Genomic DNA, 13,155 nt, shown 5'->3' with positions numbered 1-13,155 from the left:
CATATATGTACTTTGAATCTGTAGATTTCTGTAAAAAGTATGTGAAGTTAAGAATAGTAACTCTATACGTACTTATAAGTACTTACTTTCATGGCATTTTGGTGGTTTATACTCAGGCTGTAATATTTTTGTACTCACTATTCTGACATACAACTAAAATTATGAAATAAGTACAAGAAAACAGAAATTGGTAATTTACTGTTCGCGATTTCTTTTGAGTTGCCATATAATGCATATCTTTTTGCTAAACATCAGTAATACTATTCAGTTAAAAACCCCTTCTTAACATAACTTCAAAAATCGTTTTCCTGCCAGTTCTTATTGATTTTGTTCTATATGAAGCCTTGTTTTGATCATTCCCTCTATATTTCGGTTTGTAGACAAACGGAGCAGACATCTTGGAGCTGACGGTGTCTATTTAGATGACCTCACCGCCATGGACCCAGAAGTGGCTGCCCTCTATTTCCCCAAGAGGTAGATTTCTTGTTGCTTCAGTGCATTTCAGTTAGTCATTAGGTTGCTTTTTACTGGCAGTCTAAATATCAACAGTACCACATTCTATTACTGTAAATTATGGCCTCGAGCCATGGGATTTCTTTCTATTAGTTTTTTTTTTAATTTCCTAGTGATTTGATGCACGCGTTATATGGTGTATTATGGAAATTTGTTCCACAGTAGAAGATGTGCCGATGAGGAGCAGGCATGGGTTATTTATCACTGAATTCTAAAGTAGTGCCTCAGTCATTGCTGTTAAATGGGCAGAAAGGGCATCACCACTTTACGCTCACTATGAATGAGCAATGTACATGCTTGACAAGGCTACATGGCATCATCACAAAGGCATGGGAACACGTACATACAGTTCTCATGGGGAGGCACATTTGGACAGATGTAGTTGTTTAAAAGAAGATTTGATTGCATGATTCGCTCAGTTCCAAGAGCGATCGGCGCAGTAGCATTTGGTTGCAACACGTTTTACTTGATGTTGAACCAGGGCCGGCTTTAGGGCAGTGTGACTGGTGCAGCTGCACTGGGCACTGACCTGGGGAGAGGGTGCCGTTCTCAGCAATAACTTAAGATTTCAAAACACCTGAAGAGTTCCTTGTGCATCAAGCTTTCAGGCAGCAATACAAATGCCAAGATAACTCTTGTGATTAATGTTCCTGTTAGAGAGAGGGATGGGAGTTTTGTCTATAGGGATAATGGCCCACATGCATCAATCTCGGCTTTTGCGATTTCTAAATTGCGATAAATAGCGATTCGCAATTTAGAAATCGCAAAAGCCTATGCATGATTATTTTTTAAAATATGCGATTTTCAAATTGCGAATTCGCAATTCCCATTCAATCCTATGGGCCAAAAGGCCCATAGGAATGAATGGGAATTGCGAATTCGCAATTTCAAAATCGCAAATCCTGATTGCATTTCAAGGGTGGTGAGGGGGGTTCAAATAAACCCCCCCTGCACCCCTGAAATGTATTTTTCGCATCATGTTGCACACACACATGTCCTAAGGACATGTGTGTCCGTAACATGAATGCTTTTAAAATGCGTTTTCTGTTTTAATTACACTTTTTGCAAATTTACCGAGTAGTTCAACTACTCGGTAAATTTATCCCTCTAATTGCGAATTCGCAATTTAAAAAGTATTCATGCATTGCTTTTAAGAAATCGCAAATTTTCGATTTCTTAAAAGCAATCGCATTTTTAGAAATCGCAAAAATGTTGCGATTTCTAAAAATGCTTGATGCATTCCCAAAAACATTTTTGGAATCGCAAACGGACGATTTTAAGGAATCGCAACGTTTGCGACTCCAAAAATGCTTGATGCATGTGGGCCAATATGCCTGCTGCAAAGAACGCGAGTGGAGGACGGCTTTTGTCATAGAGATTCTCGTGTAACCGCAGTTCATAAGATACAACTGTAATATAGAACAGTGACAGTTACGAACTGTCATCAAAGAGCTGCATGCAAACTGCATAAAATAGGACGTTATGTTTTCCCCCCCAGGCCTTCATTATCCATTCCTAATGTTGCTAAAAAGGGTTTGTTTGGGTGGATATACATTATTATTAGTAAAGCCAGCATTTACCAGTGTTTGAAAATAAATGAAAAGTATGTGAGAGAGGGGCTATGGAGAGATGAGGGGTGCCTTTGCCCAGTGGTAGTGAAGGAATCCGATGAGATTATAGAAGTGTGCATAGCGGATTGTCGCACTGAGTGCCACCAGTGCTAAAGCCGGCCCTGTATTGGATCTTTAAGATACTCTGCCTCCATTAAAAGACCAGGAGCCTCATTTCCTAAAAACCCATAGAGGCATGCGCATGAATATTTCACTGTCGGCTACAGGCTACCTGTACTAAGAGTTCCTCCATATCATGCTGCAGTCATTTCCTTTATACTGTGCCCCACTCCCTGCCATTAGAGGTTTCTGATATAATGGAACAGTTCATCAGGACCCGTACAAATTAAAAGAATGGTGCCCCTTCCTTGCAATAGGTGTTAGTGAGTACTGCTTTAGGAAACGCAGGCATAATTTGGACAGGAGGCATTGGAAGCGAGACACTGAGGTTTGTCATGCATCCTGGTGATAGGTGTGGTGCTACTTAGTGGACTGGGCTACCGGGCTTTCTAAGTCTAATATCGACCAATTAAAAACTTTCAGCCTGATTCATCATAGACCCGTTTTGCGAGTCTATAATAGCGATTCATAAGGAATCGCTATTACAGACTCGCAAAACGGGATTCATGTAGGAATCGCAAAAAGATTTGCGATTCCTACACAATCCTTATTTGCGATTAGCAAATTGCTAATCGCAAATAAGGAATAACTCCCCATTCATTTCTATGGGCCAAAAGGCCCATAGGAATGAATGGGGAGTATTCCTTATTTGCGATTAGCAATTTGCTAATCGCAAATAAGATAGCGATTTAAAGGGTGCCAGGGTTGTCCAAAGGACACCCTGTAGCACCCCTTAAATGCAAATTGAAACAGGTGTTGCTCACTCACATGTCCAAAGGACATGTGTGTGTGCAACATGCAACTTAGAAAAATGCTTTTAAAAGCATTTTTCTAAGTTTTCGCTATTTACCACGAGGTTTGACCTTGCGGTAAATAGCGGGTCGAAATTGCGAATTCGCAATTTTTTAATGGATGATGAATTGCATTTAAGGAATCTCAAATAGAGATTACTTAAATGTAATTCCTCGCAAAATTGCGACATCGCTATTACCGATTTTTGCATTTGAGATGATGAATCCCAAATGCAAAAATAGAGCTCGCAAAGGGCCAAATTCTCAGAATCTGGCCCTTTGCGAGCCGATTTCGGCTTGATGAATCAGGCTGTTTATTCCCAAGCACTTCACCACAAAAAACAAGTGTTAAATCTTGTATGAAGAGTTCTGTGTACCTAGTCACCTCTTCCAAATAATGGACCGGTTATGTCTCTGTTATTACATGAACACAGTAATGCACGGCAGGGTGTATGGTGAAGAATAGTCTTGCGGCGTGTGTGCTTGAGTATGTGGCCTTGCTTTGTGACGTCATGAACATGTGTTGCCTGTCGTAAACCTTTTAAGCTGGCACACAGTCTTGCGTAATGGCTGTTCTGTCCAACTTTATTCCACTTCTCCAAAGTTTTCAACTTTTTCTCCCATACGTTTTGTTTAAATTCTGTAAAAAAGGCAGAGAAAAATCTGGCACCACAAAAATCTTCCTAAATTAAAAACATAAATAGAGGTGTGAACTGGCAGCTTCCTTCAATCCGTAAGATTCCAGATGCCACGGGTCTAATTCACAACTACTTAAACGTGATCAAATAAACTCTGCATACAAACCTGGCAGGTGAGAGAAAAGCGTTCCATGCAGGCATACAATCCACTACACCGGCAGATTTTCTGCATTCATAAGTCACATCTAAAATGTAGCTGCATGCATTCCCCAGGGAGTGATGTAGCACTGAAAACTGAAATACAAACGAGGAGATTACAACCAGACTACTATAATTTAGGGAATGTTTGGAAAATAGTTGATGCAATTTATGAATTTACAGCTAAGGGATACCTCCTTTACTCAGTTGTAATTGATGCAGATAGGGTTAGAATGGGCATTAAAATCCTCCATTTTCACTGGGTGTAATAAAGAAGGGGACACCACATACACACACACACACACACACCCACACACACGCGCGTGTGCGCAAAGGTTTTGTAAAAACATTTCCATAGCAAACAACATTGGCAAAGAGAATACGTCGGCAGCAAACACCAGATCACCTGCTTTTGCCATTTAAAGATTGGTGTTCGTGCGATCAAAGACATATGTGCGCATGCATACATATGGCTAATATTTTGGAAGTATTTTTGTAATAAAAGTCAAACTAAAATCCTTCCTAGATGGTCACCTGTAAGTGCGCACACAGGCAGTTGTTGTGGAATGGTTTAAGAAGCTATTTTCAAAGCTGGCAGCCACTATCAGTTCGTGGGCTGTACGCAAACGGCAAAGATGGACCACGTAAACAAATATTTTGTAAGTTGCAAATGGAGAAAAACTTGAGATTCTTAAACTGAAAAAGCACATTCTGGGCCAGGAGTTCCTGGATCTGAATTGGACTACTTTGCTTGTGGATGTGTACATTGTATAATAAGTGGAATGCTGCCACTCGCAGAGCCCTCAGCAAATTTGCAAAGTAAGTGTACCTATTGCCCCATCAAACAATCAGTCAATCAGGAGTTTGTTAAAGCGCAACTACTCACCCGTAAGGGTCTCAAGGCGCTAGGGGTGGGGGGGGGGGGTGCAGGTTCCATCCATCAAGGAGGGGGTCTGTCGAAGAGCCAGGTTTTGAGGTTTCTTGCGAAGATGGGGAGCGATGTTGTCTGTCTGAGGTGGAGCGGAAGGGCATTCCATGCTTTGGCCGCGAGGAAGGAGAAGGAGCGGCCTTCTGATCTGGTCTTTCTGGTGCGGGGGACCTCGGCGTAGGAGAGCTGGGCTGATCGTAGGGTCCTTTGGGGTGCGTGGCCCCATGGCCATGCTGTATGCTGTGGAGGGCAGAAGTAAAACGTGACTGACACTACTGCCAAGAAATTAATGAAAAGAGCTTACTGAAAGCCCCTGTATGTTTTTATCTTTATACATATATATATTATTAAAATCGAATGCCTTCGGCTGAAGCCGGACCTATCAAAGACGTTTTGAAACATTTTACATATTTCCTAATCTTACACATATATATTTTCTACAGTGTTGCACCTCCACGAACAGAGTTTAGGAATAGAGGTTTTTGTTAGGGATTTATGGGAATACTTTCCACTACCATGTGTGGAAATTAGGATTATGGTACATCCCTTGGTGAATTGGAAATTGCATGCAGCCTCTCAAATCCCAAGGCATGTATCAAGAGACTTCTATGTGTATTCCACATTTTCGCCTATGGGCCTGATGTACTAGTATATTTTACAATCGTAAATTCTGTGATTAGCAAAATAGATGCGTTGTAAGCTCAAAATAAGTTTTTACTATGCAATAATTCCATTTCAGAAGTCTGCAAACATTTACTGACTCCCTAACATGAGATTCAAATGCATCCCACTTGCAACTTTGAAAGGATGTGTTGTAGGGATCCCTGCCAAATTGTGAATTGGTATGTGATGTATCAGTATTTTGCGTCCTTAGTTTGACCACAGAACATTGAAAAAGTACCCACTCCAGAGTTGGTGTGGTAACACATTTTCAAAAGGGAAGGAAACCATTTGGGACTCTTCCTTTATGAATGGAACCCAAAAGTGTATTGGGGATTTAGACAGAGGTCCAGAGAACCACTGCCAACTCTCAAAGCAATATTAAAGAAAGAGTAAACTCCTTTTCAAATGCAGCTGCGTTAAAAAAAAGTTTTAAAAAAAGTATTTTATTTAAAGGCAATCACGAAAATGGTGATTTGTTGAACCAAGCATGCCACAATCCCTATGCGTGTAACCAAATGTTGTGCGAATGACCTTCCTAATGAATATTAATTAGGCAGGACAGTCTGCAACTCACTATTGGGCATATGTACAAGGCCCTATCACCACCACAGCGTCACTTTTATCAGCATTGTGGTGGCGAAAGGAGCTGAGCCTTATTTACAAGGCAGCTTTAAGCCACTTAACGTGGCTTAACGCTGCCTTGTAAATAAGCCCCCCTTTCACACTGTGGTTAGCGTGAAAGGGGTGGGCAGTGGGTGTTGCGGTTGGCGCTCCACCGCAACACCCATTGATTTTGACGCTGCCCCCTATGTACAAGGGCAGCGTACATAGGAGGCAACGCCAAAATTAAGACCAGGGAAAACCTGGTCTTAAGTTGGTGAAACAAGGAGAAATGCATTATTTCTCCTCGTTTTTGCTTTTTCCATTTGTGTTGCCTTGTGCAGCACACATGGAAAAAGCAAAATGCCATGCTTTGTTTATGTACAGGAAGGTGTACCTTCCTGTACATATTTTTTTTTTGAAAAGGCCATTTTGTCACTTTCATTTGTGCTGCATGAAGCAGCACACATGAAAGGGACAAAATGGCAGTTTAGAATTGTTTATGTGCAGGAAGGGACACCTTCTTTGTACATCAGGCCCAATGAACTTCAAATTCGATTTTTTTGTGGAAATGCTTATGCTGGTTCTTCCTCATCAGTATTTTACTTGTATAAAGTTCAGACACTTGGTGGCGCTGTTGTCAAATTTTTAAACCGTTACCTGTGGACCATGATTTTTTTTCCATCTGAAGGGATCTGAAACATTCCCCACTCTTGCACGTAGAATTGTGATTTACCAGTGTTTGTAATATTGATGCGACTGTTTCGTTTTCGCACTATAAATAGTAGCAACCAAAGACTTAATAAATGTGTTTTGTGAGTTTTTTCTCAATCTTGTGCGGATACATTCTAATGCAATATCGGATTTGACCAAAGCAGAGGCTCTCCCCTCAGAAACTAGCTGGACACTTTTAATTTGCACAACAGTGACACCACATGTCCGAATGTTATAAGAGCAAATCCATGCTAAAAACGCATTGACAAGGACGCAGTATTCTGAAGTGATTTAAATTAAAGTTATTTCAGCGGCAGAGCCAGAATAATACAGCCATAATATACCCATATGCAAAATATTATGAAAGTGGCTCTGACACACTCAGAGGGCATTACAATGTCAATCTGAGCAGTGGAGGAAATGGATTACAGGCATGCATATTTCTGGATTTCGAGTAAGCTGCTGGAGCCCTGTGTGGATTGTTTTAAAGGCAATAAATACATTTTTTGAGTATCTTGGCGTTATTCATCAACCCTCTGTAGTTTGGAAAGCATGTATTAGTGATTTAGAAGTTTCATTAATATTAACAAGCTGCACTGGAACCTTTGGGGTCCAAGCAACAGTTCGATGCGTTTCACATTTGAGGTTTCAGCTTTGCAGCAAAAATATGAAATAGCTCTGTTGTTTCCATCCTTGCGTCAAGTGGAGCCTGATGCAACCCCACCGCGAAGATGGGGATATTCTACCCTATCGTCTATGCTGAGATGTAGCATTGTTCTAAAAACTTGTGTGTGTTATCCTAAATTTCACACTAAGATGCCTCAAGTACACCTATGATGCCCAACGATTCCTCTAAGTCGCTTAATACTTGTAGGACCCCGACACGCCATCTTTAAAAAAGTGTTACTCCCAGGCTCTGTCTTCTGGATCACGCGTCATGACCTGAACCTTTGTTCAAGTGTCCGATTTATCATTTCATTGTCAGGGGTTTTACGGTTGAGACAGAGAGGAGAGCTACCAGGAGAAGGTGATATGGTAGGACACAAGATTCCCACTCAAATTTAAAATTCCGGCCATGGGCAAAGGAAGCGGGTAACAGTGGAAAGAGGAGAAAGCTACTGGCTAACATGGGTCTCCCCCATTTCTGGATTAGCAAATAGGCTAAGTAGGCACCAGCCTATGGACCCCACTCCATTTAGGGGCCCCTCAACAACAGATCAAAAAAATATTGATTTGATCCTGAAAGAAAATTACAATCAAGCTTTCTTAAACATTATTTCCAAAGGATAGAAAAAAATTAATCAACTCAAAGAAACAAAATCTTTACATTAAATACTCTACAGAGAGAATATTATATTAATGTAATGAACCCATTAATAACTTAAAGTAATCCAACCAGAGACATCAGATTCACGTAAATGTCTCTTAAAAACTCATCTTCTGGCAGCTGTCAGTTTGAAAAAAATATCCGGTGCATTGGGTATTAGGAGATAATTTGCATGGGGGCACTGCACAGGGTTTAATCCGACACTGGTCTCCCCAGACTACTGAAAAGTACTGAAACGTGCATTCATCCATGACTACACACCCTTCCCTTTCCCTTGCCTATTGGGAAACTCCCTTCCTTGGACACTGGTACTCCTATTAAAAATAAGTAGTGGACAGGAAAATAAAAATAAACCAAGCTCGTTGGCGCTGAGTCCCCAGATTTTGCTTTATCTGTATTTCTGTTGTAGCCCTTGGATTGTGTCACATCCGTGCAGGGGCGGCTCTAGGCTCATGGTGGCCCTGGGCATGGAGCATAGGTAGGGGGCCCCGGAAGAGGGGGTCCAGGCGGGGCGGAGCGCGGCAGCCAGTGAAGAGGGGGGGTCAGGGTGTTTGGAAGTGGACCAGAGCCGAAGGCCGCCAAATCCCTGCCAGGGGCCACCACGCAAATATGTATCCATCCTCAGAGGAATATTATATTAACCCCTTCGATGCTTGTGACGGAACTATTCTGTCATCAGTCATGGTTGGGCTGTGCTGATGACGGAATGGTTCCGTCACGACCACGCCCATTGACATTAGGACCCAGCACACCAGGATATTCTCCTTAGCAGCCAAGGTGTTAAGGATATATATTGGCGTGGTGGCCCCTGGGGTTTGGTGGCCCTGTGCAGGTGCACAGCTTGCACATGTTTAAGGCCGCCCCTGATCCGTGGGATTGTAGCTGAGAGTGTGTTTTTTGATGTTGTCATGCTGTCTGCGAAATGGTCACCTACTTTCATACGGGTCATTTTGAAAAACGGAATTGGTCAAAATAAAACACATTGTGAAAAAGCACTGATAAGGAATGATGTGTCAGAATTGCATCCCTGGACATGTATAAACCTGGCACCTCAAATACATGAGCCTTGAGGACCATGGACGACCAATCCTTAATAGATCACAGGGATTTGTAAACGACAGAGTGATGCTGAAGTTCATGCACAAAAGAAGAGTCCTTACTCACTCACCATAATAGTTGCTCTGGTGAAATAGGAACATTGCTACTTCCACAGAATCTTCTTTCTACTGCTCCAGCACAATGCTGGGAATTGCTTTTGAAATAAATTAAGTCAATTTGTGTCTGAAGAAGGTTTTTTAAAATAACGTTATACAGTTCACACACATTTTAACAAATACCTTAATGGTTCTTCGTATGTCTAAATCTCTACACATTGGTTAAAGGAATAAAGCAACCTTCGAAAATCTATTTTCTAGTGGTGAACATCTTGTACCCGGAAAGAGTGGGACTGAAAATGGAGCCCGATCAAATAACCAGTCTCCCCAGTCTGTCGGAAGTTCAGGGGCCGACAGCGGTGTGGAAAGCATCTCGGATGGAATAAGAGACCTGCCGTCCATCGCCATTTCACTCTGTGGAGGTCTCATTGACAACAAAGAAATAACAAAAGGTAAATCCTAGCACCGACTTTGAAACTGTAGTCTGCCTTAGATATATTTGCAGAAGGGAAATTGGAGATAATATGGAATTGACTGAAAATAATTAAATTAAATGTAAATTAACTTCTAAAGTGCCTCCATCAGTTATTATCCAGTTCAATGTGCTACTCCATTATTTAAACAAGCATTTGTAATGCAATTGGGCTGGCCTTTGGGACCTTATAAATGTTTAGCCATGCAGCACCTTATCCTGGGTGTTGTGCTGCCTGTTATTGGAGAGCTATACAATTAGTACACACTGGGTCATGAAGTGTGATTCAGGAATACGTGTTTGCCTTAGGAAACATTTATAGACACATTCCTAGGCTTTTTTAATGCACAGACAGAAAGAAGTGCACGCGAACAGCACTATAATATTTTGTGTGCGACTGCAAAGTACTATGAACTAACATATAAAATCATGTGCCTTCCCTCCTCTGTGTCACTTCGGAGCCATGAAGCAACAGAAAGGCAGGAAAAGGGCTGCCCAAGCTTCTATTGTTAGCTTATTATGGGCCAAGATGCAGTTTCTTGGCATCTGCTGTTCATGGGTAAATTGGTAACACATAACAAAATCCAGCTCTGAAGATAGGGCTTTGTGTTTGACACGAGAATTGCAACAATGTGTGTAATTTGCTGTTTGCACGCAAACAAAACAAATGGCGCGTCAAAAGGAACAATGTAGCAGGGTCAGTAGTCAGGACAGGAACAAAACATCCACAAGGTGGGACAAATGTCTTGTGTTCACAAACAAAAACTGTGGAATTTATAAAGGCGGACCAATCAACCAATGAAAAGCGATGGGCGTGTGATGGGTGTGTTTTATCTCCACAGAGAGAATACAGCATGCCTCGCAGAGCGCATGCATGCTGACTCTAGGCTCGACTTAAAAGGACACTTTATAATCCTTCCTGATTTTATTTTGTATGTGTATAAATATCCTCACACAGAAAAAGGCATTGGCAAAGCAAATAGATCTGGCTTTTTCTTAGGAGAAGGCTTTGGTAATTGTAGGGCAACTTTATGCAGGTTGCTCTCTGTTGTCCTAAAAACGCAATCCATATTAAAGTAATAACTTGGATACAGCAATATTGAATCCAGGTTATCTGATTTAGAGCCAGTTTTCTGAACAGCTGCATTAGCAGAGTTTAATGCTACCCTCAAAAACAGTGTTATGGAGAAGATTGAGATGAAGGCTGCATTGTACGGTGTTAATTTTTAAAAAGCATACACAGGAAACTGGTACATTGTGGATACACTTGACAAATGGTCCGTATTTTTCTTCCATGTTTGGGAATGCCTACATACGTGCATGTCCCTACATTATAAAGAAAAAGCCATAAATCCATCAACATTGTGACAACAAAGTGAAACAAATGAATATGCAAAGGCGATTAGTGAATAGCACTGTCCTTTTGACTGGCTAGGGCATCCAAACAGCTTGCATTTCCTAAACAAGAAACCCATAAATCAGCAATTAAATGTGATTGTATCAGCACAGTAAATACATCAAAGAACACACACTGGGTCTCAATTACAAGTTGTATCTGCAGTCTAACAAAATGGATACTTGATGGCATATAATCGACATGTAAGGGAAAAACAGATGCATCCTCAAAATGCCCTGGCCTTGTTAGCACCTTAGCTGCTTCGCAAATATCCCTCCCCAGTGCTGCGCTGTCCATTGGAACTAGTGCTGAATGGACGTCCAATGGTCATGCGCAGCACTGGGGAGGTAGTGCTCGTGACGACCGTTGGCCGTCAGCAGCGCTTAAGAGGTTAGACAGCTCATCCTAGCAGCTGTGAACCACAACAAATATAAAAGTCAGTCCTGACTGACCCAAATCCTACGCTTCCTCTTTACTTTTTACAATACTTTTTTTAAAGGGTTGACAATCTAAATATGTCTCTAACCTGAAAGATTAGTAATACAGAAAGATTTTGATATTGGGTGTTATCCTTTGAATATTAATCACCTATTGTTTCTCTTTTTACTTTGGGAGCTGGGCATCCTGTTCTAAGCATCATCAGTGTATTGTATGCTGAATGACTTTGTGTGTAACTCCTACTTTCCTAATCTACTTCTATTGTTCCATAGTTACACTCCTAGAAGGCATCTGTGGTGTATTCAGTTTCTTATCATTTGCCTTATAATTATAAGTGAGTGAGGGTCAACATTTATATACCACACACTGTGGACTTCACCTACCTACACACATCTAAGAATAAGGTCGAAAACACTCTTTTCTTTGGCAAGAATTAGACACAGAAACTGCTAACTCAGTGTGGTGGTACACAACATTTGCAATGTAAATAATTGTGCTTCAGTCTTGATTCAAACATTTCCCAGAAAGCAATTCTTTCTTTTCTTCCATTCATCTGTCATATCCATCAAAGTGCCTGTTGCACTTAAGCAGCATTTATGCTTTTTTTTCATCTCTGTCTGTGATTTTCATGATTTCAATGGTTCAGTACTGGTTATGTTGCAAATCACTCGACTTTATCTTTTGATGGAGATACTTTAATAGCTTAGTCCAGATTGTGCCTCTGTCTCTATATCACCTATCACACCTGCAATGTGGGACTCCATCCTGGTACAGATCCCTTTGACACCATTCCTTATCCATGCTGGAAACAGCTCTAGACGTATTTCTACCAGCAACATCTCATTACAAGATACCCTTCCTATTGCTGCAGTATGTAGAAAGTGTCTGTCTTTGCCTCCCCTCCACCTGCACTGCTGCCCCATCCTCCTCACATCTTCCTGTATCTTCTCAACTGCTGAAACCTTTCCCCCACCCTAGATTGCTACTAGTACTGTACACCTTACCCTCCGCTCCAAGCTCAACTGGGATCCCCCTATTCCTTCTACCTTCTCCCTTATCCTGTTACCAACCATAAAAGCCCCATCTCTCCTGCCAAGTACAGCGCCCCTTCTACACTTCAACTCTGTACTAATAGTGAGGTTTACACTATGTAAAGATGTATTAATACATACAGAAAACAATCTATGCTGTAATGTGGTTGGAAATGTAATAGCATATGGTTTCATACATAAGCTATGTACAGTAGACTTAACAGTGGTTTCTGTCCCACAGTAGCTCCATGGTCCTCTGCAGTGCCCTTTACTAATTTCATGCCTATTATTCTCTGTTAGAGAAGAGGGCATTTTACAACCCTGCGCAGATGTCAGAGTGGCGTCACATTTATACTACTGAGACCCATCGTGCAAGGACCACAGCTGTGAAATGTCCAACTTCTTTGTTCAGCTTTCTTTTCACCCATCATTTTCTATCTTGTAAAATTAAACAATTCTTATCAGGTTGAATTCTGAAATCATGAACACAACCACAGGATTTGAATGACTAGATTCACTAAGTACTCAAAATAAGCAGAAATAAACTCCTGAACTACCATTT

At 41.3% G+C, this 13,155-nt stretch overlaps 1 protein-coding gene across 7 annotated transcripts in view; it reads left to right on the top strand.

Annotated features, from left to right (window-relative positions):
* LPIN1 (lipin 1) overlaps positions 1-13,155 on the top strand; it is a 512,424-nt gene that overhangs the window by 449,914 nt on the left and 49,355 nt on the right. For all 7 annotated transcript variants that reach the window (XM_086926320.1, XM_086926321.1, XM_086926319.1 and 4 more), the window contains 2 exons: positions 381-474; positions 9,518-9,708. In XM_086926320.1, the coding sequence (XP_086782446.1) occupies positions 381-474; positions 9,518-9,708 (285 nt within the window). The remainder of the gene's footprint in view (positions 1-380; positions 475-9,517; positions 9,709-13,155) is intronic.

The sequence above is a fragment of the Lissotriton vulgaris genome, chromosome 6 (genome assembly GCF_964263255.1).
Source record: "Lissotriton vulgaris chromosome 6, aLisVul1.2, whole genome shotgun sequence".
In the NCBI taxonomy this organism is placed as follows: Eukaryota; Metazoa; Chordata; class Amphibia; order Caudata; family Salamandridae; genus Lissotriton; species Lissotriton vulgaris.
The sequence above is the reverse complement of the archived record's forward strand: the minus strand, read 5'-3'. Positions and strand labels throughout refer to the sequence as shown.